Below are 12,553 nucleotides of genomic sequence, written 5' to 3'. Positions count from 1 at the left end.
TGTTCCCCACCCCTGTCGGCATCTCCGCTTGTTCATTCCCCCTTTTTTTCCTTGCCGCCCCGCTCCTGGGGCCAGGAGGATTTGGGGTGCACCCACCGCCACGGGGACCCCAGTGGGACTCCCTGGGTGGGGGGGGCAAAAGCCAGGGCAAGGTGGGGGGGGTCCCATCCCCCTGCCCTGGGGAGGCCATGCCGGATCCGGCAGCGGTGCAGATCCCGGCTCAGCCGCGGGGCAGGGCCCTTCCTGCGGCAGGAACCTCCTGAGGAGCCGTTTCCTCGGCCGGGCGGCAGCGGGTCCCCTCCGCCATCGCCCCTTCCCTCCCGCCCCGTGGGGAGGAAACAGGCCGGGCCCCCACCGCCCCTCTCCTCCGCCTGGGGGGCCGGGCACCCAACACCGGCGTGGAGCCCGGCCCCGTCTTTCGGCGAGGCGCCGGCAGGAAACCGGGGCGAGTCGGGACCAGCCCAACGCGGGCACGAGCAGCACCCGCCTCGCGCCCCACCGCCCCCGCCTGCACCCCAACACCAGCCGGAGGTGAGATTTGGGGGGGGGTCAGTGGCTTTGGGGGCTCGGGGACTTGGGGCTCGGTGGCTTCGGGGGCTTGAGGACGGCGGTGGCGACCCCGGGGCTGTTTCAGGCGGGTTTGGGTGGTTTGGGGAACATCCATGTGGGCCTGGGGCTCAACGGGGACCCCCTCACTCGGCTCCCCCAGGGTCCCCGCGCACCCCAAGAGGGGTCGGGAGCTGCCGTCAGCCCCTTCCCTGTCCCGTGTCCCGCAGGCGGAGGTGCCGGGGCAGCCATGGAGGCGGCGGTGCCGGCGGAGGAGGCGTTGGTGCTGGTGGAGTACGGCTTCGAGTACCGAGCCAAGGACGGGACCTTGGTCTCCATCAAGCCCAACGAGCGCTACGTCCTGCTGAAACGAACCAACCACCACTGGTGGCACGTCAAGAGGAGCGGGGACGCCCGGCCCTTCTACATCCCTGCCCAGTACGTGAAGGAGCTGCCCCCCATCGCCACCCCGGCCCCGCTCGACCCCCCACTGCCGGGGCATGCCGGGACGGATCCGGCCACGCTCGCTCCCCCGCCGCTGCCAGCCTACGAGTATCGGTTCATCGGTGCCGCCGAGACGGAGGAGCCGGCCGGAGGATGCTCGGTGCCCAGGAGGGACTCGGTGCCCAGGAGGGAGTCGCCGCCCAGGAGGGAGTCACCACCGGCGCTCAGCTCTTTTCGGGCCCCCCCAGGACTGAGCCCCCACGCCGCCGAGCCCGTGCGCCCCTCGCACTCCCTGGATGACCTGGCACGGGCGATGCCGGTGTCACGCAGTGCCGCCACTGTGGGGTCGCATGGAGACCCCCCGGGACATGCTCGCCCGCTCGGCAAGAGCCGCTCCGAGACGCTCTGTGCCCCTGGCAAGGACAGGGACGCAGCGAGGAGGCAGCCGGGGTCCGGCCATGCAGCTCAGGTACGGTGACATCCCCGGTGCTGTCCCCAAAGGCGGCACTGGGGGGATCGGGGGCAGGGGGGGGGGGCAGGATGCCTGGGTCCCCCGGCTGAGTCAATGTCCCATGTCCCGTCCCCCCCCCCCCACGACCCCCCATCCCCCGGCAGAGGGTGGGATGGTCCCCAGGAGCTCCCCGGCACGGCTGCCACCGCCGGGACCCCCCCACGTCCCCCCAGCAAGCCGACCCCATGGGGGAAACCTGCTGGGCAGCCCCCCCATACAGGTTTGCCAGCGAGTACTGCCTCGGGGGGGGCAAGTTAGCGACCCCCCGACCGGGCACCCACCCTGAGCACCTCGCCCTGCACCGTGCCTCAGTTTCCCCACCCCCATGGGCACCCCGTGCCCTGCCCCCGCAGCAGCGGCCCTCCAGGGTGCAGAGCCCAGCGATGCCGGCGGAACCGAGGTCGGGGGGGGGGGCGGGTCGGTGCCAGCTGGGGTCCCTCAGGGGGTCCCGCACCCCGTCCCTGCAGCGTTCCCGGGACCAGGGGAGGCAGAAAGGGGTTAACAGGGAAGCGCAGCAGCTCCTCCCTGCCGGGGCGGGTGTCTCACCTGGGTGCAGCACCCAGTGCCGGAGGTGGGTGCTGGGTGCACCCCGGCTAACGTGGGCACCCCGCCACCCCAAAACCCACGCTCGCCCCATGCCAGTAAGTAGCGAGGGGCCCTTCCTGGGCCCCCAGCAGGGCTCCCTGCAGCACCCCTCTTATGGGGGGCACCCGAGGGTGGGGGGCTGCCCCCTGGCCCTCACCTGCCACCGACACCGGCTGGGGCACAGCGGGGCGAGAGGGCAATGGTGGGGGGGGTCCCACGTACTTGTCCCCCCCACGTCACCCCACCCCAGCACCTTTCTTTGGGGTAACCCGCAGCACCCCGAGCCCTGGCGACGCCCAGTTCAAGGGGGGCTCGAGGGGTTGTGCTGCCCGGGGGGGTTGTGTTTTGCTGGAAGAAAGGGGGTGTCGGTGGCAGGGGGGGCTGGGTTTTACAGCCTGTTTTACACCCCGTGACCCCCGCTGTCACACGGTAACCCCCGGCGCTCTTTGCACACCCAAACTATCGATTCCCCCCCCCGGCCCGGAGGGACCCAGCGCGATCCCCAGCCCCGGTGCCATGACCGGAGCTTTCCCGGCACCAAAACCAACCGGCAGCAGCGGCAGGCTGCACCGGCCTCAGCCCCGCCACCACGTGCATCCACCGCCTCAGCTGCCGGGATGGGGCGATCCCAGTGTTTGGGGGGGGACGCAGCTCCCCCCTCCCACCCCCGGTTCGTCCCCGTGCAGTTGCTGGTGGAGCAGCACGATGCCGGATGAGTCCAACTAAATTTGGGGGGCAGTTTTCCTGGTTAGCACCAGCTGTCATCGCTGGCACGGCACCGTCCCGGTGCGATTGGGGCTCGGTCGGCCTTGGCTTTGGCGGAGCGGGTGGCGGGTGACGGGGTGACAACAACCCCAAAAAAAGCCAATTCCGCTCTGGGGCCAAGCGCCGGTGCTTGGAGGCGGCTCTTCCGCTCCCCGAACCCCAGCAGGAAGCACGACGGCGCGGGGCCCGGCACAGGGCGCCATCGGCATTACCGGAGCCTCTCGGTGTCCCCACGGGCTCTGTGTGTGTCCCCCAAGATGGGTGATCGGGCATCGGGTGCTCTGCAGCGGTCCCGCAGCAGGGTATCGCGGCTGCTGCATTTGGGGAAGGTAGGCAGCACCCATGGGTGCACCCAGGCAGGGTGGGGAGGGGGGTGTTGTGGGGTCATCCCGCCCCTCCCAGCTGCCTCCCGAATTTCCCCCAGTGTGTTTACGCTGAGGAGGTGGCACCGGGCACCGGTGGGTGCCAAGATGCCCATCCCGAAGTGGCGAGGGGCACCCAGCCCCCTCCCTGGGGGGGAGAGGAACCCCCTGGAGATGCACCCATGGGAGGGAGGTGCTGGGGGGGGCTCCGTGCTGGGGGTCGCCCATCGTCACCCCCATGTCCCTTGTCCCCAGGACGACGGCGGCCTCTCGCACTGGGCTTCCGGCTCCGCTTGCCACCGCGGGGAGGTCGGGGGGTGGCGGGGGGCAGGGTGAGGGGCTGTCCCTGGGAACACTCGGCCCGCTGCCCCCCTCTGCTCCAAGGTGTCCCCAGGGACACCCCATCCCCTGCGCGTGCGTCCCCCCGGGCCCCGGGGCGATGGGCAGGGCTGCGGTTGGGAAACTTTGTCCCCACGGGCGCTGGAGGGAGGCGCAGGGGCTGTAAAGCTGGGGAGATCAAAGGGTGCCAGGAGCACATTCCCCACGGCAGCCACCCGCCCGCGGCCGCCCCGGCCCCGGGGACACGGCCCCCCACCCCGGCAGCCCTGCGGAGAGAGGGGGGCAGCCACGCCGGGGTGCTCGGAGCCTTGTTTTGGGATGCGGTGATGAGGAGTGCCGGCACCAGGGTGCTCGGGTGGGTGGCAGGGGCCGTGGGTGCTGGCGGTGTGGGTGCCGGCGATGTGGGTGCTGGTGCCGGTGATGTGGGTGCTGGTGCCGGTGATGTGGGTGCTGGCGGTGCAGGTGCAGACGGTCAGGGTGCTGGCGATGTGGGTGCAGGTGATGTGGGTGTTGGAGATCTCCCAGGGTGCTGATGATGTGGGTGCTGATGTGTGGGTGCCGGTGATGTGGGTGCTGGCGGTGCGGGTGCAGACGGTCAGGGTGCTGGCGATGTGGGGGCAGAGGCTGGGGGTGCAGGTGATGTGGGTGCAGGTGTTGTGGGTGTTGGAGATGTCCCAGGGTGCTGATGACATGGGTGCTGATGTTGAGGGTGCTGATGTGTGGGTGCAGGTGGTGTGGGTGCAAGCACAGGGGGTGCCGATGCCAGTGATGTGGGTGCAGGTGATGGGCGTGGTGGTGGGGCTGCAGATGTTGGTGCAGATGTTGGGGATCTTCATGGTTTGGGTGCTGATGTGTGGGTGCTGATGATGCGGGTGCAAGTGCTGGGTGCTGGTGCCAGTGATGTGGGTGCAGACGGTGTGGATACGAGATGCCGATGCCCTGGGAGCAGATGCCCGTGGTGGGTGACGCGGGTGCTGACGCCGGGGACACGATGCCCCGAGCCCAGACTCTCTCCACGTGCCGCTGCCAGCCGGGCGCTCCCTGCCCTGCCGTGGGTGCCGTGGGTGCCCTCCTCCACCACCCGGCCATCCGCATCCCATCACTCGCGGCTCCAGCCCCACGCGAGGGGGTGTCGGGGCAGGAGGGATGTCCCAGCACCCTGGGCAGGGCAGGATCCGGCTCCTCGGCCCCTCACCCAGCCACCAGCCCGGGTACCACGGCAGGGACGTCCCAGGCGCGCCGTCGCCAGCGTCCCTCACCGCACCCATCGCCGACTGCGACACCCGAGTGACCCGGCCGTGTGTGTCCCCCCCTCCAGGCACGCAAGGAACCGGAGGAGCCGCCCGCCCCCATCTACCTCAACATCCAGGAGGCGCGGGAAGAAGCCGCAGCTGCCAGCTCGGCCCTGGAGGAACCCGGCAGCTCCGTGTCGGACTGGGAAACCCACACGGATACGGACAGTGGACATTTGTTTTATTATAACCCGGTGACGGGCGAGACCACGTGGGATTGTCCCTTTGGGCAGGCAGAAGATGGAGTGAGTCCCGTCGCCTCTCCCGCCTCCTCGCTCGCCCACAGCCCGGAGTTTCCCGAGTGGGAACAGTACGTGGACGAAGCCAGCGGACAGGCCTTTTTCTATAATTCGGTAACAGGTGAGACGTCGTGGGACCCCCCCCACGCGGGAGACGGAGGCAGCTCCCAGGATATGTACCCTGGGGTGACGCGGTACGGTCCCATGGAGCAGAGGGTGAGCACTCAGCGAGGCGTGGGGATGATGGGGTGGAGATGGAGATGGAGACAGGAATGGAGACAGGGATGGAGACGGAGGTGGAGATGGAGGTGGGGATGGGGATGGGGATGGAGGTGATGGAGATGGAGACAGGGATGGAGATAGAGATGGAGATGGAGACAGGGATGGAGATGAAGATAGAGACAGAGGTGGAGACAGGAATGGAGACAGGGATGGAGATGGAGGTGGAGATGGAGATGGGGATGGGGATGGGTATGGAGATGGGGATGGAGATGGAGATGGAGACAGAGATGGAGATGGAGATAGAGACAGAGACGGAGACAGGAATGGAGATGGAGATGGGGATGGAGATGGAGATGGGGATGGAGATGGAGACAGGGATGGAGACAGGAACGGAGATGGAGATGGAGACAGAGATGGAGATGGAGATAGAGACAGAGATGGAGACAGGAATGGAGATGGAGATGGACACAGAGATGGAGATGGAGATGGAGATGGAGACAGGGATGGAGACAGGAATGTAGACAGGGATGGAGATGGAGATGAAGATGGAAATGGGGATGCAGATGGTGACGGAGGTGGAGATGGAGACAGGGATGGAGATGGGGATGGAGATGGAGCAGCCCACACCTGGGCTGGCCGCAGCTTGGGGATGTGGATGCTCTTGGTGGGGCACAAGATCTTGACCTGGGTCTTTTCTCCAGCCACCCACTCCAGAAACGGACTATCCCGACCTGTCTCCAGATGAGCTGGAGTGTTATCCCGAGGAGGACTACTCGCCCGTGGGCTCCTATGAGCAGGGGGCCACACTGTCTCTGTCCCCGAGGCGCCCTGAGGAGCTGGGCTCACCCCCGGGCTGGTACGGGTACAGCCACCCTGAGGGAGCCGCATTCTGCCCCGAGCACTTGGCCTCCGACACGGTACGGGGATGGGGACGGGGATGGGATGGGATGGGGAAAGGGATGGGGATGGGGACAGGGAGAAGAATGGAGATCAGGACATGGATGGGAATGGAGACAGGGACATGGATGGGGACAGAGATCGGGACAGGGGCAGGGATGGGGACAGGGATGTCTGGCAGGGGATGAGCACCCTCATGGAGCCCCAAAAGTGGAGGGAGGGGCTCTGGGAGCGGCGGGCGCGAGGCCCAGCACCCATCCGGCACGGGCACCCCGAGCATCACCCGCTCGCTCCCCCCAGGTGCCGAGGGGCGGCCGCCACGACCGGGCCAGCAGCAGCTCCAGCCAGGACAGCGGGCTCTTCGCCTGGCACAGCGCGGCGCCGCCGGCGCTGGGGCTCAAGGAGGAGAAGGTGAGCGCCCGGGGGAGGGACACCAGCCCTAACCCACCCCGGCACCGGGGCAGGGGGACAGGGGGCGAACCTGACCCCCCCCCCGACACGCTTTGTCTTCCAGTTTAAAAGCCTCGAAAAAGCCGGGGTGCTCAACCGGACCAAGATGGTGGACAGAGGGAAGCGGCTCCGGTAAGCGCAGCCCGGTGTCCCCCGCCACCGGCAAAGGGACCCCCGGGGGGGCGGAGGGGCCAGGGGCCGTGCTGTCCCCCTGCGTGACCCCCCCTCTGCTCCCCAGGAAGAACTGGAACTCCTCCTGGACGGTGCTGGAGGGGGGGATCCTCACCTTCTTCAAGGACTCCAAGCACTCAACGGGCAGTGGCTTGGTAAGACCCCCACCGGCCTTGGTGGGGCCAGCACCCACGGGATGGGGCCAGCACCCACAAGATGGGGCCAGCACCTATGGGATGGGACCAGGACCCACAGGATGGGGTCAGCAGCTGTAGGATGGGGCCAGCACCCACAGGATGGGGCCAGAACCCATGAGATGGGGCCAGCACCCACGGGATGGGGCCAGCACTCATGGGACGGGGCAAGGACCTACAGGATGGGGTCAGAACCTCAGGATGGGGCCAGCACCCATGGAATGGGTCCAACACCCATGGATGGAGCCAGCACCCATGGGATGAGGCCAGCACCCATGGGATGAGGCCAGCACCCATGGGGTGAGGCCAGCACCCATGAGACAGGGCCAGCACCCATGAGATGGGGCCAGCACCCATGGGATGAGGCCAGCACCCATGAGATGGGGCCAGCACCCACAGGACAGGGCCAGCACCCATGGGACAGGCCCTGCACGAGGACCCCTCCCAGCACCGGGCTGGGTTGCCGCACGCCAGCGCGTGTGCGCTCACACCTCCCCTCGCACACACGCGGTGTGGGGGCGCAGAGCTCGGCAGGGCGAGCGGGGAGGAAGTGGTGCCCAGCCCAACCCCCCCGCCCCGGCACCCAGCACCCAGCACCCGCTGCCCGGATGCAGAAGCTGCCGTGGGTCTTGCAACACCCTGCGGTGACGGTGGCAGGGGAAGGAGAGGGGACAGACACACCGCCTCGGGTGGGGGGGGACACGGCGCTGGCCCCACCGCTGGGCCGTGGGTGCAGGGCTCCGTCTGGGGGGGCCCTTCAGGGAACCAGGGATGGAGAGGAGCTGGATGGAGGGGGAGCGTGGCCAAAGCACCCCCAAACCCAGCACACAGGGAGAGCAAGAGGGGCTGATGCTCTTCCCCTGTGACACCCCCAGGGGACTGTCCCCTCCCCGGGGACGGGCACCCCGCAGCCTGCATCCCCCCTTCCCCGCGTAGTGCTGCTCCTGCACGGTGCTGCCACCGAGACGGACCCTAACGCCGAAGACCCCCGGGGTCCCCGGGTAGGGCTGGGGATGTCCCAGGAGGGGACGGTGGCCGTAGGGCCCGGCTGTCCCCGAGCGGGTGGCCACAACACGCACCCCACGGCCGCGGCGCCGTGTCCTGGTCCTGCAGAGAGACCCCGGTGCCGTGGGAGGGGACAGAGATGTCCCGTGGGGGACAGTGGCCACTCCTGCCTTTCTGGAGGTCCTCTGCAGAGCAGGACCCTGGTGTCCTCGTCCCCTCCGGGAGGGTGCCAGCGGTGCCACCCTCGTGCCCTTACTCCTGCAGCGGCACCCCAGCACCCTGACCACCCCCGAGCACACGGTGGAGCTGCGCGGGGCCACCCTTGCCTGGGCCAGCAAGGACAAGTCCAGCAAGAAACACGTCCTGGAGGTGAGCCGGGTGGCAGCGGGGGGACATCGGTCACCCCTCAGGGTGGCCCACGGGGCGGTGGCGATGCCAGCACTGGCCCGGTTCATCCCACCAGCAGCGAAGGTTGTTGGCGGCGGGGACACTGGGGGACATCCCCGGGCTGGGAGCAAAGGGACACGCTGTGCTGCTGGCCACTGGCCACCGTCCCTTTCCCACGGGCACGGAGATGTCACCAAGGGACGTCCTGGCTCCCAGAGGGGTTTTTCCACTCGGGCTTTGCACAGCGAGGAGGTTTCCAGCCGCTCCGGCTCGCCAGCAAATGGCAATTGGGGCCATCGGTGTAATGAGTTGGGCGCCGTTCTCAGCCACAACCTGGCCCCCCAAGGCGGGTGGTTGCAGCCAAGCGCGGGCAGCCCCGCGGCCCTGCCCTGACCACTGCCTGCTGCTCCGCAGCTGAAGACGCGGGAGGGCTCGGAGTTCCTCATCCAGCACGACTCGGAGCAGATCATCGCCGCCTGGCAGAAGGCGATCGCCGACAGCATCGGCAGGCTGGTGAGAAGGCGCCCGCCGCCCCCCCCACCCTGCCACCCTGGGGACGGGCACGGGGGGGTCTCACGCTGCCCCTTCCCTAGGGCGCCGACGTCCCCGGCGAGGAGGATACGGAGAGCGGGGCTGAATTCGGCTCCCGGGAGAAGCTGGGGGGCGGCGAGGAGAGGAGGGCAGGTGAGCTCGGGCAGCCTGGCACGGGGCTGGCGCTGGGGTGGCACCGGCACAACCATCACCGGGCCGGGGGCGGGGGGGGGGGAAGGAGCGGTCACCCCGCGGTGTCCCCAGCTCCCTGCGGCGGGGGGGACGTGCTGGGAGCACCCCGGTCCCGTCGGACGATGGTGACCTGTGCCCTGTCCCTGCCAGCGGCCGGGCAGGTGACGGGCAGCGCCGGCAGCGAGAGCGACTCCAGCAAAGTCCGGAACAAACTGCGCAAGTTCCTGCAGAGGCGGCCGACGCTGCAGTCCCTGCGCGAGAGGGGCTACATCAAGGGTGGGTGCTGGGCTGGGGCTGAGCCCCCTCGGGGTGTCCCCGGGGTGCGGGGGGTGGGGTGGGTGGGGACAGCCGAGGACGGAGCTGGGACAGTGGGTTGGGGGAGGGACCGAGCCCAACCCCGACCCAACGTCACGGTGATGGGCTTGAGCGTGTCCCATCACCTCCAGCCACCCCGTAGGGGAATGGGCCCTTCTGCGACGTCCCCAACCCTGTCCCCCACCCCGGGCACCCTTTGAGCGTCACCCAGCCGTGCTCAAACCTCCGGTGGTTTTTCCAGATCAGGTTTTCGGCTGCTCCCTGCAAACGCTGTGCGAGCGGGAGCGGGGGACGGTGCCCCGCTTCGTCCTGCAGTGCATCCAGACCGTGGAGAGGAGAGGTACCGCCCCGCGCCTCGGGGACGGGGACAACCCGGGGGGGTGGGGGGCACCCACCGGGAGGGGGGGACAGCTCTGGGTAAAGCCTAAATGTGACGGTTGGGTTTTGCCTGGAAGCTGCTGCGGGCACCGGCGTGGCCTCACCGGTGTCCGTCACCGTGTGCCACCCGGCCGTGGGCACCTTCCAGGGGACAGTGGGGACACACGGGTACCCCGAGGTCCCTCGGTGGCGGCTGGTGTCACGTCCCAGGGTGGGCTGTGGTTAACCGGGAGCTTTCCCCTCGTCTCCACCACCGTCCTCTGCCAGGTCTGGACATTGACGGGCTGTACCGGGTCAGCGGCAACCTGGCCACCATCCAGAAACTGCGCTACAAAGTGGAGCACGGTGAGGTCACCCGCGGTGACAACGGGGGGCAAACGGGATATTCCCCCCCCCCAAAGGCAGGGTGACAGCGCTCCGGCTGGGGAGGGGGGATGGGGACCCTCACCCATCCGTGGGGCTCTGGCACCTGCCTGAGGTGCTGCCCCCGCCCTGCAGATGAGCACCTGGACCTGGATGACGGGCGCTGGGAGGACATCCACGTTGTCACCGGGGCGCTGAAGCTTTTCTTTCGTGAGCTGCCGGAGCCGCTCGTCCCCTTCAGCCACTTCGACAAGTTCATCGCTGCCATCAGTGAGGCCTGGGGACGGGGAGGGGACAGGGAGGGGATGGGATGGGATGGGATGGGGATGGGATGGGATGGGATGGGGATGGGGATGGGGATGGGATGGGATGGGATGGAGATGGGGATGGGATGGGGATGGGATGGGATGGGGATGGGGATGGGATGGGATGGGATGGGATGGGATGGGATGGGATGGGATGGGATGGGGATGGGATGGGGATGGGATGGGATGGAGATGGGATGGGATGGGGATGGGATGGTGATGAGGATGAGGACAGGGATAGGGATGGGGACGGATGCTCTGGCTGCCCGAGCCAGCACCCCACCGTGTCTCCCCTCCCCTTGCAGAGATGCAGGACCCCATCAGGCGGGGCCGGTGCATCCGTGACCTGGTATTTTCCCTCCCGCCCGCCCACCACGACACCATGGGGGTCCTCTTCCGCCACCTCTGCAGGTGACACCCGTCTCACTCCCCCCAAACCCTGGTGGCAGGAAGGGGGACAGGACCTGGGTTTGGGGACATGCCAGGTAACACCGTCCCTCGTCCCCACAGGGTTATCGAGTATAAGGAGGAGAACCGCATGTCGGTGCAGAGCGTCGCCATCGTCTTCGGCCCCACGCTGCTGCGGCCAGCGAGCGAGGAGGGGAACATGGCCATGCACATGGTCTTCCAGAACCAGGTGGTGGAGCACATCCTCAACCAGTACAGCTACATCTTCCCTGACAGCTAAACCCCCCTGGGGACACGCGTGGGGACAAGCCCAGCAGTGGGGACATGAAGGAGCAGCATCTCAGGGAAAGGACTTGGCCATGTGTCACCTTGGACCGTGGGTGGTGGCAATCGTGGGCTCAACGAAGGGCAAGCGCGGTGGCCCAGCTCGCTCGGGATGCGGCTCAAGGGATGGGTGCCGCAGCTGGGGGCACCCCGAGCACCCCGTCCTCCGCTGCCACCCGCTCCCGCTGGGGCCGGATCTAGAGAGGTTGAGCCCCAGGGGTGCGTGGGGTTTGGGGGGGGCCCCATCGGTCAAGAGGGGACGATGGAGCCCTGGGGTCCCCAGCTCGCTGGGGCCAGCAGCGCAGACCCGGCATCCCCGGGGTGAGAGGATGGAGATGCCTGGCCAGGCAGTGCCCGCGGGGACGGTGCCACCGGCGGGGCAGGCAGGGACAAGCCACGCTGAGCCGTGGCCAGAGCCGGTGTCCGGCACAAGCCCGTCACCGTGTTCCCGAATAAAGAGCCCGCCCAGCCGCAAGGACGAGTGGTTGGTGACGGGGCACGGGGACATCGCAGGGACATCGGTGGCACAGCGGGGGCTCGGTGCCCTTTGTGCCCCATGAGGACGAGGGGACCTCAGCACCCCCAGAGGGGCGAGACTGCAGGCCACCACGGTGACCGTGTCCCCTGGGCTTCGGGACACCTTTCCTGGCCAGCATCGCCAAACCTCGTGTCACCGCAGGCGGCGGGCGGGGATGCGGTGGGGAGTGGGTGCCAGCGGCACGTGAGCTCCCGTCACCCAGAATCACCCATCTGGCGTGGGGACATTTTGGGTCATGACGGAGGCGATTTGGGACACAACAGGGACAGTACGGGATGCGCAAGGGACAGTAAGGGACACAACTGAAATGCTTTGGGACAGAATGGGGACACCACGGGGCACGGCAGGGACACGAGGGGGGTGTGTTGGGACACAGCGGGGATGGGTCAGCATATGGGGGGGGGGTCGGGACAGGGCAGGGATGGCCGGGATACAGAGGGGACACTTTGGGATGCAGCGGGGACACTTGGGGACACAACAAGGGCACTTTGGGGTGCGGTGGGGATACTTTGGGAGGTAACGGGGACACTCGGGGACAGGAGTGGACAGGAGGGGTCATGACGGAGACCCTTTGGGACGGAGCAGGGGCGCTTTGGGGACACGAGGGGACACAACGGGGGCACTTTGGGGCACGAGGAGATACTTTGGGACACGAGGGAATGCTTCGGGGGGGGCGGGGGTGGTAGTTTGGGACACGGGGAGACACTTTGGGATGCAGCAGGGACACTTCGGGACACGAGTGGCCCCTCTGGCACACGAGGGAGAGATTTCCCCCCCCAGCGCCCATCGC

General features: G+C 68.2%; 1 protein-coding gene across 3 annotated transcripts; it reads left to right on the top strand.

The window, feature by feature from the left end:
• The first annotated feature begins 266 nt into the window (after positions 1-266).
• ARHGAP27 (Rho GTPase activating protein 27) lies at positions 267-11,824 on the top strand. Of its 3 annotated transcripts, XM_054801920.1 has the most exons (16): positions 267-531; positions 777-1,459; positions 4,871-5,299; positions 6,007-6,222; positions 6,503-6,613; positions 6,717-6,784; positions 6,891-6,978; positions 8,287-8,391; positions 8,824-8,922; positions 9,003-9,093; positions 9,283-9,408; positions 9,689-9,787; positions 10,093-10,170; positions 10,324-10,458; positions 10,799-10,904; positions 11,004-11,824. In XM_054801920.1, exons 2-16 carry the CDS (start codon positions 797-799, stop codon positions 11,179-11,181), a joined length of 2,592 nt encoding a protein of 863 aa, XP_054657895.1. In that variant the 5' UTR covers positions 267-531; positions 777-796; the 3' UTR covers positions 11,182-11,824. The 3 variants fall into 3 exon arrangements, with proteins under 3 accessions (XP_054657895.1, XP_054657897.1, XP_054657896.1); XM_054801922.1 differs by lacking the exons at positions 267-531; positions 777-1,459 and adding an exon at positions 2,072-2,142; XM_054801921.1 differs by lacking the exons at positions 267-531; positions 777-1,459 and adding an exon at positions 2,998-3,180.
• Positions 11,825-12,553: the final 729 nt, after the last annotated feature.

The sequence above is a fragment of the Grus americana genome, chromosome 22 (genome assembly GCF_028858705.1).
Source record: "Grus americana isolate bGruAme1 chromosome 22, bGruAme1.mat, whole genome shotgun sequence".
NCBI classification, from domain to species: Eukaryota; Metazoa; Chordata; class Aves; order Gruiformes; family Gruidae; genus Grus; species Grus americana.
The sequence above is the reverse complement of the archived record's forward strand: the minus strand, read 5'-3'. Positions and strand labels throughout refer to the sequence as shown.

Bases quoted from the DNA above. Each gene is read 5' to 3' on its own strand.
- ARHGAP27 (XM_054801920.1), top strand. From the start codon at position 797: ATGGAGGCGGCGGTGCCGGCGGAGGAGGCGTTGGTGCTGGTGGAGTAC. The intron at 10,459-10,798 runs GTGAGGCCTGGG...CTCCCCTTGCAG, and splicing joins CAAGTTCATCGCTGCCATCA to AGATGCAGGACCCCATCAGG. The intron at 10,905-11,003 runs GTGACACCCGTC...TCGTCCCCACAG, and splicing joins CTCTTCCGCCACCTCTGCAG to GGTTATCGAGTATAAGGAGG.